Raw genomic sequence first — 16467 nt, forward strand, 5'->3', positions numbered from 1 at the left:
TTAGTGATGTGGACACCGAGGAACTTGAAGCTCTCAACCCGCTCCACTACAGCACCAATAAAATGTGCATATGGGTGTGCTCGGCCCTCCGACTCCTGTAGTCCACGATCAGCTCCTTTGTCTTGCTGATGTTGAGGGATAGTTTGTTGTCACTGACCTCCTCCCTTATAAGTTGTCTCATCGTCGTTGATGATCAGGCCAACCACCGTCATGTCTTCATGCTTAGTCCCCTCACCATTGCTGCTTGCGGCAATGCAGTTGTGGTTGAACAGGGAGTACAGGAGGGGACTAAGCATGCACCCCTGAGGGGCCCCTGTGTTGAGGTTCAACATGGCAGATGTGTTATTGCCTGCCCTCACCACCTGGGGTAACCTGTACATGATATAAAGGAAACATAAACTAAAAAGACAAACGGTTTCAGTAGTTTCTGGGTTTGCTCTTAAGTAATTATAACAGATTCAAAGTAACTCCAGTTGCAGAGGGAGGTGTTCAATCCCAGGGTCCTGAGTTTAGTGATGAGCTTGGAGGGCACTATGATGTTGAACGCTGAGCTATAGTCAATGAACAGCATTCTCACATAGGTATTCGTCTTGTCCAGGTGGGAGAGGGCAGTGTGGATTACAAAAGAGATTGCATCATCTGTGGATCTGTTGGGGCAATATGCAAATTGGAGTGGGTCCAGGGTGTCTGAGATGATGGGTTTGATGTGAGCCTGAAGAAAGCACAGCGATGCCGAAACTTTGGTGATTAATCCAATAAATTCCTGGGAGTTTATATATAGTATGTGACTCTATTTTTATAGTTGATGTGAGCCATGACCAACCTTTCAAAGCATTTCATGGCTACAGATGCGAATGCTACAGGGCGAGTCATTAAGACAACATTTCATGTAAATTGTAATTCGTAACATACCATACGTCCTACAATTCCTATCATATTGTACGACTGCTATTACATTGGTAGACCAATGTAATGTAACCTAATGTAACATATATTAACTGGAGTTGCACTGATTTTAGTAACATACATTGTATAACACGTTTTGTTCTGAGACCAGGTTGGCCAATTGCCAATTTAGAGAGGAAAGTTGCGTAACAGTTTGGATGTGCATGCAGTCTTCTGTAAATAACAGAACACCGTTATCCACTGAGTCTAGTCCATGTTTACAGTGTCTCTCTCACGACCTCAGTGGACAAGCCAATGTTGTACTCTCCTTACCTGCTTGTCTCCATATAATTCTCCTCCTCTTTGCATATCTCCATGATCAGCACAGAGTGGAAATGGTTGATGCATACTAAAGGTCAATTACTTCTTCTAATTAGACAAATCTACTCTAAACACTCTGGAGGGGAAAACACTGGCTAGCCTGATGTCAATTAAATCTTTAATGTGATGTCTAGTCTACTTTCCTCACATCATTATCCATTCCTGTGGTAACTAAACATGATGGGGGAAAAATACTATGTATGGAGGGTAATAAATGAATGTTGATTTTAATTTATGGACCATGAATGAAGGTATGACTATTTACACAGCACATCAAACTCTATTGACTTTTCTATTGCAGTGGCAAAGGGGATATATTTTTGATGTGGTATTTAATTAATATTTCTAACACCCAATTTCAGACTCAATATTTCCTTCTTTGTATATATATAATCAAGTCAAAGTACCGCTGTTATATGCCTATATGACAAGCAATCTGCTCATTATAAGGTGGAGGCCAGAGGGGAGGGTTGGCATTTAAGGATCTACTGACTAGTGCAATATGAATTACAGAGCTCGCAGCCTCTCTGTCATGAGATAAGTTGGACAAGACCTGGCATTTAAGAACACTGTTGGCACCAAATCCAATTATTCAAGTTATTTTTGATGAAGAACAATTCAGTCAACAAGTATACTGCAGCAACGCAATGCATTCCGTCTTGTATGAAACAAAGATTTGCTGCTATCAAATGTGCACATCCAGAGAGGATTGCATTAAAGCTGATTACACATTGATGAGTACTGGCACGGCAGTAAAAATACCTTTTGAGATTCTGAAGTCTTAAGTGTTGGCATACATGTCTTCTCTAGATGGTTTGAGTTCTCCTGAGGGAGCTGTTTAGTGGTTTTGCTCCTCTATCCTCCACTCGTCTACCCCTGCATCGATTAACAGACAAGAAAGAAGCTCTACATCATCCACTTCCTGCCCTGCTTACTCAATTTGATTTCAGCAACCACAAAACACCTGCCAGTGCCACAACACCATCCTTCACATCCACACGCTCCATAGAGACAAACATCACACAGAATTCAGGTTAAGACTCTCTTGCTGTCTTTTGCTAATCAAGATAGATTGGTTGTTTACCTTATTACAGCATCATACAGTGTAGTCCACAGTGCAGACTATAGAAGGAAGTACTCATACCCACTAAAGACCTGTCATCTTGTGACCAGTCCTTCTTGTGACATACATGTTTAACCCCAATGGGGTAAAGGAAACATAAACTAAAAACACAAACGGTTTCAGGAGTTTCCGGGTTTGCTCTTAAGTAATTATAACAATTTCAAAGTAACTACTGATATTAAATATTGTTCAAAAGCATCAAAAACATGGTCCCTCGGTGTAATTATCTTAAACAAAGCTTTATACAGCACTGACTTGCTTGTCCTCATTTACTGCATTCTAGACTGTAGAGGTGTATTGCCATCTAGTGGCAGAGTTGATCATGTAAGAATAATCTGATTTACCCAAATACTGTATATTTATACTTGTGCATCAACACATGACAATTAGGGGGTTAAGTGGTTAGAGAATAAAATACTAAAAACACTATAATATGATGCAATATGTGTGAGGATATGATATTAACATAAATAACAAATTAATATAATGTTGATACTGAAGTAATTACAGCATTACTACATGTACAAGTGTCAAAATGTAAAGTGTTTATTAGTGATGCTGGAGTGTGGAAGTATGCAGGCTGGAGTGTGTTAAGTGGATGTGCCGTATGATAATGAGGGTGCTGGTGTAACACCCAGAGAGCAGGGCTGTCTGGGGGTCAGAGGGCAAGGGGGAGTCTTGTGCTGTCAACTCAGTGACCGATTGGCAACCAAGAAACAGGGAGGTTGTTGTGGTTACTACGCTGATTGTGGTGTGTGTGTGATTACAATCTGATCTGTCTAATAACAGCAACACAAAGTTACAAGAGTACCGGAAATAAGTGTTATTACACAAGGATAAGAGCAACAGTGTTATACAGTGATTGACTTTGAATTGATTAGTACTTCCTTTCCAGTCATATTTCTGATGAGGTTCAGCACTTCATTATTCTATAATCTACCCTGGGTCCCATACCACATCACATACAATCTGAAATGGCTTACAAACCTCTCTTCCATCCATCTTACTCAAACTGGCATGAGGACAGGGACACATAGTGGGATTTATTGTTTATTGGTGCCACTATACTTTCTCTCTCTCAGTCACTTCAAAAGCACAGGAGTAGGGCGACAGGGCAGGGAGGGGTGCACAATTGTTAATTGGCCCTTTGAGAGGAACAGAGAGGTGAATGAAGAAGAGATGGGGACAGTAGGGTCCTGTTGCTTCTCCAAGGGCCAACAGCCTGAGCAGTAGATGAGAGATCACCCCATCATACCAGGCACTGGACTAGTCAAGATACATTATGGAGGTTATACATCCTGAGAAGTCAGAAAATATGAATATGAAATGTTCTGCAGTCAGGGCTGATGGCAGCAGAGCGGTATTGTGGTTATGGTCATGCGGAAACGGTTGCCTCACATCTCATGCCACGCTGATGCAAGAGGTGGTTGTTCAATGGAACGATAGGTACTCTTTTTTTCTTCAATAAGGGGATGGACCTAAATTAGCATTTCACAGGTCCCCTTTTCCTCCTCTATTGCAACCTTGCTTTCCCCGGGGATTGTCCTGTTTTTGGCACTTGTTGCCGTTGGCAGGGTGACAGTATTCGAGTGTGCAAACTTGTGCTATTGTCCACGGGCCAGAAGGAGCCATGGAGACCCACTAATATGACACAGGAAAATGTTTACTGATGGCAATTCTATGGGCTTTGTCTAACTCTTTCTCCTTCATGACGACTCGATTTAAGTCTCTAAATGTTTGACTACAAATGCAGGAGTGCTATCCAGCTCCTTTCCTTTTGTCCCGCGAGGTTTGAATGAGTAATTCAGCTTTTGTGTCGCTCGATTGAGGGGGCAAATAGAAAGACAAGATTCTTGAGCGCTCAACCCCCCTTTCCATGGATATGTGCTCTTTAGATCCCCCTCCCCACTCCCACCAAATCCTACATCTGACAGCACTCTGGAGGGGGGAGGGCTAGATCACAACAGTTGAAATTGTCTCGCAGTGATGAAGCATACCCATACCATTAACAGCCTATGTCAGACTAATCATGCACGGTAGTTCTTGGGGCATATTTAGAAGTTTGGATAAACTATTGTAAGGGTGTTCCATGAGCGCGCGGAAGACCGGGCAGAAATATTGCATCTATTAGCCGCTTTTCTTGGAGGATCTCCGTGACAACAATTTGCGATGGCAAAGAATTCAATACCGGGGGCTCGGAGGCTGATTGGGGTGCATTGTGAGGGGACTGAGGTCGCTGATTGGTTCAAGGAAAGCACCAACACTACACGCAGTTTATATTCATTCAACTTGTTGAAGCACTCAGACTACTTCTGGGAGAGAGACAGAAATGAGAATCCTCAACAGGGGACATGGTAAGTTTTATTTGTGGTTATGAATGGATAACTTGCAACCTACGTGTTGTTAGGCTATGCGTAATTCCTGTTTTATTAGGCCCCGTGCGTAATTGTGTGATTATTGTGGTATTCCTTATGAACTACAAATAATGCGAGTATAAAGTTCTAAATATTTTTCTTAAATATTGATATCTTATGATGCTATTCATTTTTTTCAGATTTTAAAGATGAAGAAGAATATAATTTGCATGGACTTTTTTGGTGGTAGGCCTATGGATTAAAATATTTACACTGTAAAATGGCAAGTACAGACAGTGAGGTGAAAACGTTACTGAACTTTGTAAACTTGGCATCCAGTGACATCAAGGCGGCTCTGGACAAATCAGCCCCTTGCAGGCGCTCTGTGGACCACAGGAAATACCTGCAGAAACAGCTCAAGCGTTTTTCTCAGAAATACGCTCGGATGCCCAGATGCCACACACACAGGTCCACGGAGTCTAGCATCGCCAAAGATGTGGTGAACAAGTCCAGCGAGTATTCATTGGAAACAATTCACCCGAGCACGACGCGCATCAATGAAACAGGGGGTTCGGATGCGCGAGACGTAGAGAACGCAAGGATGGCTCAAACCCCAACTGTAGACAGTGATAACAGTAAGCAAGAACAGGTACCCATGAGGAAACGTCAACTCCCTGCATCGTTTTGGGAGGAGCCCCGATTAGCCCAAACCAACACAGACTATTTGCAGTATGGATGGAAAAAGAGCCAAGGTGTGATAGGAATCAACGATGTTGAAAAAATAAAAAAAGCTCACGAGGAACTAACACGGAGCTTGCTTCTCTCCAATAGACGTGGCTCTGTTGAGAAAGAACCGCTCAAACTGGACGTGGCCTCTCATAACGTCAATGTGTGCGGTTTCTGTCCGTTTCAGTACCACGGACACCACGTCTTTCAGAGTCACGTAGTTGTTCCACAATCGGCTGTGGGACTCTGGGGGAAAGCCACAGTGGCTGAAACGGAAACACCCGACATAACACACGGACATAAGAACTACACGCATGTCGTGGTCAAACCCATACCGACTAAACCCACGGTCCCGCCATCCATTTTCAACGTGTTTGGGTTCATTTAAACACAATTACAGACGTATAATCATATTTAATAATTGACTAAGCAATAATGAATATGTAAATATTAATTTGTTTAGTTCGATATGCCGTTTCTTTTTTATTTCAAACTTTGCATTTCTCTTTTTTTTAAGAGTAGTCATAAATAAGCACTTAAGTAGTCTTAAATTTCATACCAAACATTTCTGCTTGGAACACCTGCACCTTTACCACTTGGGTTCCATAACGTCTAAGGAATTTATTATAAAATCATAGCACCGTCTCAAACTGAAAAATGTAGACTACTTCATCTTTCTAATTTTTAAAATGGAAGGGAATTTATGTTGATATAGGAATGGAGTGACATTTGACGTTGTCCATTTTTTGATTCGTCGTGATAATCTATGCTAAAGGGGAGGTATACGGGTGTGTTGATTACCTCATGGTGTATATATCTCTTAAATACACTGGTTTAAAAATGAATTGATCAAAATTACTTGTAGTTCACTTGTGTTTGTCAACAAAAAGTAAAACACAGACTGACAGATAGTTCCCCACATTATTTCTTGATATTTTTTGTTTGTAAACAATACTTGTGAAATGGAGAAATTACATTTATTTTTTAAATAAACAGTAGATCTTTAGATTTCTTTCTTTGGTTCGAACACCTTTTTCAATAGCCTTTTAGCACTGACATTTACAATATGTTACAACAACAACTCAACTATAATATACACTCATTACACTAGGTTTGTTGAAAACACACTTTCAAAACATATTACAAAATCAGTGCTGAATATCAACAAGTAAATTCCATCCAAGCAAGCACACTTCATAAAGCCTTACATTGATTGTCTCCCTTTGTTCAACTCGGCCTAAACATCTGAAAGACAGGTATTTTAAAAGCTTACCTTGAGTTAATTTTAGCTCAGTTATGCTGCACTTCTTCAGGAGACTATCAACTGCTGTGCCTTTATCTATCATCATTCGTCAGCCCGTCCACACAGACCTGCAGCTCACATCCACTGTATGTGCACACGACACACATATTCCACGTGCACACGACACACATTCTCCATTACACACATTTTGCACAATCATCACTACCCCATAAATACAGTTTTAAAAATCCTGTAAACTGGTAACTTAATATACTATAAGGCACAACACACAGGAACACTGACAAGCCTTATTTGCCATCAGGGCAGAAGTCATCAAAGCTGTGTCTGGTCAGGCTGAGCTACTGCAGCAGTCTCTGGGAGGGGTAGGCTGTCCAGAGACCCGAGTCTGGACACAACCATCTGCTCATGGATCCTTAGCCTGCACAGGTGCATCAGTGGATGGGCTGCCACTGAGGAAACACTGTATTAGATTGTCCCAGCTGTTTGAGTGTGTGTGTGTCTGTGTTCATTGATGTACTCACAAGACTTGGTCTTGATGCTGGGCCATTCGTGCCATCCATCCAGGAGCTCGGTGAGTCTGGCACACAGTTGAACATCACCAACGTAGTCCTTCAGTAATTCTACGATGGGCCCTGCCCAGTTACACACAGTTGATGAGATCAACTCACAAAACTAAGGGATATAAGAATGAACAGAAAGAAAAGATAATGAGCATCGTGCCCCCCTCTCCCAAAAAGGCTATTTATCAAGTTCCCAGAATAACTATGATCACAATAGGAGCCTACTTTGCCTTACCTGTACTTTGCTGGCAACAAGTCATGTGCAGGTTAAAAGAGACATATCATTGGTAGGCAGTACATTGTTGATGTTGATGACTATGCTGTCCTGGCCTGGGTGTGGGCTGCAACCATATGTACATCTGAAGTAGGCCCAGATATCACAGCCATTGACCAAAAGCCACTTGAGAAGAGGTAGGTTATTCATACAGAGTATGATAGCACCAGGGAAGGCGGTAGGACCGAATGGAATGCTGGTGTTATCAGCCCCATGCTCCAGCAGTAAGGAGACAGTCCTGGCACAACCCCGTCTTACAGCTGCTAGTAGAATGGCAGCAATAGTGCTTCCATTGGAAATGAAAAGGAGAGTGCTGTGATGCAGTGATCCGAATACTGCAGGGAGCGATTGTGGGATAGTGTGGCGTTGATATCGGCACCTGTCTTGAGCAATATGGCTGTGGCCATCTCTCGGTTGTGCTCTGTAGCCAGGTGGAGGGGGCTGATCATGTCGTGGCGAACTCTGTCCCGACTGGTGACTGGGACAAGCATGTACACAATACTGGAACAAGGGGACATTAGTACTGTACATAAGAGTAATACAAGAGACACGACAGGAGAAACACAGTGCACTCGTACATACTCATGGTGTCCATATGGAGCAGCAACATAGAGGTAGGAGTCCTGTCTTGGTGGGTTTGTTGGCGTCTGTGTTGGGAGAGAATTGCAGCTCCACTATCTCCTTGTGGCAATTTTTACTGGCCTCATACGGTGCTGTAGCACCGTCACGTCTGCATGTTGATGTCAGCACCTGAGGAAAGAGTGACTTGAGAAAACTGAATGAGTCTAATAAGAATGAATGTATCACCTGTCTGTGTGACTACAGTAAAAAGCCATATGTACTATAAGGCCAACCATGTAATCTGTTACAGCATTACACACACTGTAACCTACCTTCTCTAATGAGTTATCGCATGGCCTCTACACGTCCTTGCTGGGCTGCTACAATGAGTGCTGTAGGTATTGGGAGGATTAATGATGGCTCCTGCCCTAACCAGCTATTTTTTTGTGTGTCCATGTATGCTGATGTTTCAACCATATACAGTGCCTTGCAAAAGTATTCATCCCCTTTGGCGTTTTTCCTATTTTGTTGCATTACAACCTGTAATTTAAATGGATTTTTATTTGGATTTCATGTAATGAACCTACTTAAAATAGTCCAAATTGGTGAACAAAAATTTATAAAAAACAAAAATAAAAAAAATAAATGCAAGTGGTGCATGCATATGTATTCACCCCCTTTGCTATGAAGCCCCTAAATAAGATCTGGTGCAACCAATTACCTTCAGAAGTCACATAATTAGCTAAATAAAGTCCACCTGTGTGCAATCTAAGTGTCACATGATCTAAGTATATATACACCTGTTCTGAAAGGCCCCAGAGTCTGTGACACCACCAAGCAAGCTGCACCATGAAGACCAATGAGCTCTCCAAACAGGTCAGGGACAAAGTTGTGGAGAAGTACAGATCAGGGTTGGGTTATAAATATTTAAAAAACTTTGAACATCCCATGGAGCACCATTAAACCCACCAAAACTCACACACCAGGCAAGGAAGGCATTAATCAGAGAGGCAACAAAGAGACCAAAATAAACCTGAAGGAGCTGCAAAGCTCCACAGCAGAGATTGGAGTATCTGTCCATAGGACCACTTTAAGCTGTACACTCCACAGAGCTTGGCTTTACGGAAGAGTGGCCAGAAAAAGCCATTGCTTATTGAAAGAAAGAAGCAAACAAGTTTGGTGTTCGCCAAACGGCGTGTGGGAAACTCCCCAAACATATGGAAGAAGGTACTCTGGTCAGATGAGACTAAAATTAATTTTTTTGGCCATCAAGGAAAATGCCATGTCTGGCGCAAACCTAACAAATCTCATCACCCCGAGAACCCTATCCCCACAGTGAAGCATGGTGGGGGCAGCATCATCATGCTGTGGGGATGTTTTTCATCAGCAGGGGCTGGGAAACTGGTCAGAATTGAAGGAATGATGGATGGCGCTAAATACAGGGATATTCTTGAGGGAAGCCTGTTTCAGTCTTCCAGAGATTTGAGACTGGGACGGAGGTTCACATTCCAGCAGGACAATGACCCTAAGCATACTGCTAAAGCAACACTCAAGTGGTTTATGGGAAAACATTAAAATGTATTGGAATGACCTAGTCAAAGCCCAGACCTCAATCCAATTGAGGATCTGTGGTATGACTAAAAGATTGCTGTACACCAGTGGAACCCATCCAACTTGAAGGAGCTGGAGCAGTTTTGTCTTGATGAATGGGCAAAAATCTCAGTGGCTAGATGTGCCAAGCTTACAGAGACATACCCCAAGAGACTTGCAGCTGTAATTGCTGCAAAAGGTGGCTCTACAAAGTATTGTCTTTGGGGAGGTGAATAGTTATGCACGCTCAAGTTTTCCATTAAAAAAAAAACGTATTTCTTGTTTGTTTCACAATAAAAAATATTTTGCATCTTCAAAGTGGTAGGCATGTTGTGTAAATCAAATGATACAAACCCCTAAAAATATATTTTAATTCCAGGTTGTAAGAAAACAAAGTAGGAAGGGGGTGAATACTTTCACAAGGCACTGTACACATCAGCAACCACAGCTAATGAAGTAACTGAAACACTTAAAGACTAGCAGTCTGTTTTGAAATGGGTTGACAGTAATATACTGATCCTGAACATCTCTAAAACTAAGAGCATTGTATTTGGTACAAATCATTCCTTAAGTTCTGGACCTCAGCTGAATCTGGTAATGAATGGTGTGTCTATTGAACAAGCTTAGAGGTTCAATTACTTGGCATTATCTTTGTAACCTGTCATGGTCAAAACATATAGATTAAATGGTTGTAAAGATGGGGAGATGTCTGTCCGTAATAAAGACTTGCTTTGCTTTTTTGACACCACACTCCAAACTACAAGTTCTCCAGGCTCTAATTTTGATTATTGTCCGGTCATGGTCCAGTGCTGCAAGGAAATACCTTGTTAGCTGCTGCTGGCCCAGAACAGAGTGTCACGTTTTGCTCTTCATTGTAATCAGAGGGCTGATATAAATACTATGCATGCCAGTCTCTCTTGGCTAAGAGTTGAGGAGAGAATGACTGCATCACTTCTTTTTATAAGAAACATTAATGTGTTGGAAATCCCAAATTGTTTGCAAAGTCAACTTACACACAGCTCTGACACACACACTTATCCCACCATACATGCCACCATGGGTATTTTCACAGTCCCCAAATCCAGAACAAATTCAAGAAAGCATACAGTATTATATAGAGCCCTTATTGCGTGGAACTTCCTTCCATCTCATATTGTTCAAATAAACAGCAAACCTGGTTTAAAAAAAGAAGATAAAGCAACACCTCACGGCACAACGCCTCTCCCCTATTTGAACTAGATAGTTTGTGCGTATGCATTGATATGTGGGCCTCCGTATGCATTTAAAACAAATGTATGTAGCTCTGTCCTTGAGCTGTTCTTGTCTATTGATGTTCTGTATTATGTCATGTTTTGTGTGGACCCCAGGAAGAGTAGCCGCTGCTTTTGCAACAGCTAATGGGGATCCTAATAAAATACCTAAAATACCAAATCTCTATGTTGTCCCTGCACACTGCCTCCAGGTTCCAGAGATCTGTCCAGCCCCGGTTACACTTCTGGTTCACTGTGGCACCGAATGACAGGGTGAGGCTCACCATTTTGGGCTCCTGAGTGGCGCAGTGGTCTAAGGCACTACATCTCAGTGCAAGAGGCGACACTACAGTCCCTGGTTTGAATCCAGGCTGAATCACATCTCACCGTGATTGGAAGTCCCATAGGGCGTAGCACAATTGGCCCAGCGTCGTCCTGGTGTTGCCGGGGTATGCCTGTGATTGTTAAGGTTAAATAAAGGTAAAATAAAAATACATTTAAAAAAATGTCCACGTTCTCCCACTCACACGCTAGAAGGCATCAGAGAACATTGGGTTAGACAGACTGGCAGAAGACACCATGCTTCAGTACTACATATTCCTCAAAGCCATTATCGTACATGCTATAGCCACGTAGGGTGCTGTACCTTTGTATCTCTTTGTTCTTGCTGCTGATGTCAGGATCTGGCCCTGCCTGTAGGAGGCATTGCACACATGACAGTTGTTGCACGGAAAATGACAGGAGGAGAGCAGCCTGTACTTAGAGGGTGCGCTTGTCAACTAATCCTGGTTGGGCTGTAGGGGAAATAATATACACATAAACAAAATGCTTTAACATCCAGTCTATAATTCAACCCCAATTTAATTGAGCCCCATTAACAAAGGCAAGGATTTGCATTTAAAGACTATAAAAATTAAGCTTTCAATGTGTACCTTTCAGCAGTGCCTTTATATATTCAGCTTGGCCACAATATGCAGCCTCATGCAAAGGTATTAATCCTTCTTTGTTCTCTTTCGTCAGGCTGAGTGGTGCAGTCACTGACAGCTCTTTCACAGCTGGAGCATCTCCTCTCTGGATGGCAAACACTGTTGGATCTACATCTCTACAATGAAGAGGGAAGGGAAATGACTTGGAGACAATGCAGAATGTAGGTTAATTGATGCAGGTTTGTGATACCGAGTTCTCTCATAAATCTAGTTGTTCATGTTTTTAAATAAAGAGTAAGCAAGTCCGTGATTTTATTTTCTAGTGTTTAGATATAATGGCAATAATGTAGGGTCCTTGTAAATCAATAAATATTATAATTAATGATATAAAATATACATGTTTAATAGACTGAAAAAGACCCCACTAATTCAGTCCACGGGGATTGCCCTGCGCTTCACAATTAACAAAATACTCACTCAGCTGACTCTGACATAAAGTCTTTCTGCCGTTGCCGATCAACGCATATTTATATTTAACCTTTATTTACCTAGGAAAGTCAGTTAACAACAAATTATTATTTACAATGACTGCCAACCGACCAAACCCTAGCCCGGACGACGTTGAGGCAATTGTGCGCAGCCCTATGGGACTCCAAATTACGGCCGGTTGTATTACGGCCGGTTGTAATTACAACCTGGAATCGAACCAGGGTCTAGTGACAAAATAGCACTGAGTGCATTGCCTTAAACCGCTGCGCCACTCGGGAACAACATTGTTGTATACTTTACCTAAAGACGGGTTGCTCTTGTTCCCATCATAAAAAAATTGCGATAGATACTCAGAATAAAAAAATCTCATCATTATTTTAGCGCATCCACACGCGTTGTAGAGGACACGCGGCAGAGCAGCGGTCGAGCAATGACAGCAGCGGGGGGAGGATAGCCAGGGCTCAGCGGTGCATTCTGAGATTATTTTAGGATCGTATTGACATGTGAAGGCACTCCAGCATCCTCCGCCCAAAAATAAAAGCAAATTGCATCAGGATACTTTGGGCATCTGTTCTCTATTACCCCGTTAGTTTTTATTATGACATTTGCAAACAGGCAGGTGTTTTTATATTTTGGTACATTAAAAATAGGTGTTATATTAATTTGACTGGAATTTTGAAATGTAAAAAATGGTCCTTGTTATTTGAACAAAATGATTAACCCAACTCCATTCGGAAAAAAGTCAAATTATTGCTTCTTTACCATATAGCATCTGTGCAAAAATGCTGAACAGCATGGAAATCATAACAATATGAGCATAAGTGCCTATTGCCTGTTACCACATGATGCTCTTCAGAGTTTGATGCCAATGGCTGCTGTATATCCCACCATATAGTGAGTGATAGGGGTTCAGGTATTTATTTATATTATCTTGGTTGAAACTATATTAAATAAAATTAAGTTAAACTAACTTGATCCTGCAGAATGTTGGAGATAGTAGAATAGACTCAATTAGACAAGAGAGGGAATAAGAATACATACAGGACATATCTTCTTTGTAAGGACTCACCTTAACATCTTGATGGATGAGGGGATTGTAGGCAGAGTCTGATGGTTAGATATGTCTGCGTTATCTTCAATATTTAGTCTCTGGCATAGTGTTATGGACAGGCTGTCTGGGAAGGTCACATTGGTGGTCACTATATTGCCCTAAACAACTAGGTTATTCAGCCCTTCCCTGTTGTCCTCATAGCCCAGTGTTGTTCCTGGAGTTGCAACACATGGACCTGGAAGGAAGTTGAAAGCATGAATGAATTCATCATAAAACAAAATATACCTCTCAGTCAAACATAGAATTAAGAATTTCCCTTTAAAATCCTGCAGTCATGAAATAAGAAGGGCGAAATGAGAGCACACAACAAAATTGAGCTGCATCACCTTGATTCATGAAAGAGGTGGCATGCAAAATCAAAGGCAGAAAATGTTAAATCCTGAAACAAATAATGTACACAGTCATAGGTTTTCCACATGTGGAGTAACCTAAGAGCCAGGCACTCCTGTTGGGAGAGAGAACAGCTATCTGTGCTGCCAGACTAGGAAGCAAGTAGCCCCAGCAGTGGTGATGCATGTTTAGCTTTGTTTGGTTCCACAAAAAGGCAATGTTAAAATGTATTGGGGAAGAAAAAAGCCTGCTCCAGTATATAAAACAATTTTTCAGACAAAGTCTAAAACATATTTGTAGATAAACATACGTATTATGATGTTAATGCTGCATTTCTCCATCTTTGAATTCCCAAAGCTCTCTCTGACAGTCTCAGAATAACATTCCTACTTCAGAGCACCCCAAATCATGTCTCCAATATCTGTTATTAGACAATAATACTGGTTAAGGCTGTGGGTTCATTGGTACTGATTGCTATTTCCTGTCTAACTGTCAAGTCTTCACAGTCTAGTAAATGTGTCTTGGTCTGGTCAAGATTCAATTTCATACCATTACATCTTAAAACATGACACCACCACTGTAACCAGCATAATGGTTACTTCTAATGAGTGAGGAAATCCTGGCTTTAAGTTCTAAATGTAATAATTACTGCCTTTCTGATGTATCAACAAATCTCCTTAAAACAGGTTTAGCAACTTGCTCAATTATATTTTCTGAAAATTGCAGAGCATCAGTTGTTGACAGACACTGTTGGAAATGGTTGCGGTGTAGATTATAAACTACCCCATTGCAAACAAAGGTGGTATTCAGTTGATACTTTGTTAAATTGAAACTGTAGCCTACTGACTTGGCTGTAAAAAAAAAATCATTTTTGGTGTCAAATTAACTCAGCCTGGTCTCACAGACTAGACTTAACACATTAAACATGAATCCCAAAACATACCTTTGGTATGGTTACATAAGACAGATAGTTACTTAAAGCAAAAATGAAAGAAGGGTGGTTGGTCGGGATGGATGGGTGTATAATGCGAATGTCCAGCAACCCAAAAGGTTGACAGTTTGAATCTCATCACGGACAACTTTAGCACTTTAGGTAATTAGCAACTTTTTGGGTTAGATGGGTGGGTATATAATGATAATGTCTAGCAACACAAAGGTTGCAAGTTTGAATCTCATCACTTACAACTTAGCATTTTAGGTAATTAGCAACTTTAACTACTTACTACTTTTTAGCTATTTTGCAACTACTTAGCATGTTAGCTAATCTAACCTTAACCCTTTTAGCTAACCCTTCCCCGAATCCTAACCTTAACCCCTAGCATAGCTAACGTTAGCCAGCTAGCTAACATTAGCCACCTAGCTAGAACTCGTAACATATTATACGTTTATCAAATTCGTAACATCTTGTACATAGAGTGTTGGACTAAAACCAAAAGGTTGCTGTATCAAATCCCAGAGCTGACAAGGTAAAAATCTGTCATTCTGCCCCTGAACAAGGCAGTTAACCCACTGTTCCTAGGCCATCATTGAAAATAAGAATTTGTTCTTAACTGACTTAAAGGTAAATTTAAATAAATATATATATATATATATAAATATATATACACACATACATATATATACACTGCTCAAAAAACACAACACAATGTAACTCCAAGTAAATCACACTTCTGTGAAATCAAACTGTCCACTTAGGAAGCATCACTGATTGACAATAAATTTCACATGCTGTTGTGCAAATGGAGTAGACAACAGGTGGAAATTATAGGCAATTAGCAAGACACTGCCAGAGCCCTGCAAAATGACCTCCAGCAGGCCACAAATGTGCATGTGTCTGCTCAAACGGTCAGAAACAGACTCCTTGAGGGTGGTATGAGGGCCCGACGTCCACAGGTGGGGGTTGTGCTTACAGCCCAACACCGTGCAGGACGTTTGGCATTTGCCAGAGAACATTAAGATTGGCAAATTCGTCACTGGCACCCTGTGTTCTTCACAGATGAAAGCAGGTTCACACTGAGCACGTGACAGACGTGACAGTCTGGAGACGCCGTGGAGAACGTTCTGCTGCCTGCAACATCCTCCAGCATGACCGGTTTGGCGGTGGGTCAGTCATGGTGTGGTGTGGCATTTCTTTTGGGGGCCGCACAGCCCTCCATGTGCTCGCCAGAGGTAGTCTGACTGCCATTAGGTACCGAGATGAGATCCTCAGACCCCTTGTGAGACCATATGCTGGTGCGGTTGGCCCTGGGTTCCTCCTAATGCAAGACAATGCTAGAACTCATGTGGCTGGAGTGTGTCAGCAGTTCCTGCAAGAGGAAGGCATTGATGCTATGGACTGGCCCGCCCGTTCCCCAGACCTGAATCCAATTGAGCACATCTGGAACATCATGTCTCACTCCATCCACCATGCCACGTTGCACCACAGACTGTCCAGGAGATGGCGGATGCTTTAGTCCAGGTCTGGGAGGAGATCCCTCAGGAGACCGCCACCTCATCAGGAGCATGCCCAGGCGTTGTAGGGAGGTCATACAGGCACGTGGAGGCCACACACACTACTGAGCCTCATTTTGACTTGTTTTAAGGACATTACATCAGTTGGATCAGTCTGTAGTGTGGTTTTCCACTTTAATTTTGAGTGTGACT

The 16467-nt window shown here is 41.8% G+C and overlaps 1 protein-coding gene and 1 pseudogene across 1 annotated transcript; one reads left to right on the plus strand and one right to left on the minus strand.

Annotated features, from left to right (window-relative positions):
- The first annotated feature begins 4689 nt into the window (after window positions 1-4689).
- LOC135526954 (protein FAM181A-like) lies at window positions 4690-6475 on the plus strand. Its single transcript, XM_064955621.1, has 2 exons — window positions 4690-4743; window positions 4944-6475. The coding sequence occupies exon 2, from the start codon at window positions 5024-5026 to the stop codon at window positions 5855-5857; it is 834 nt and encodes a 277-aa protein (XP_064811693.1). The 5' UTR covers window positions 4690-4743; window positions 4944-5023; the 3' UTR covers window positions 5858-6475.
- On the minus strand, window positions 6418-12756 carry LOC135527177 (ankyrin repeat and SOCS box protein 2-like; annotated as a pseudogene).
- Window positions 12757-16467: the final 3711 nt, after the last annotated feature.

This window comes from Oncorhynchus masou, chromosome 32 (genome assembly GCF_036934945.1).
Source record: "Oncorhynchus masou masou isolate Uvic2021 chromosome 32, UVic_Omas_1.1, whole genome shotgun sequence".
In the NCBI taxonomy this organism is placed as follows: Eukaryota; Metazoa; Chordata; class Actinopteri; order Salmoniformes; family Salmonidae; genus Oncorhynchus; species Oncorhynchus masou.

Bases quoted from the DNA above. Each gene is read 5' to 3' on its own strand.
- LOC135526954 (XM_064955621.1), top strand. From the start codon at position 5,024: ATGGCAAGTACAGACAGTGAGGTGAAAACGTTACTGAACTTTGTAAAC.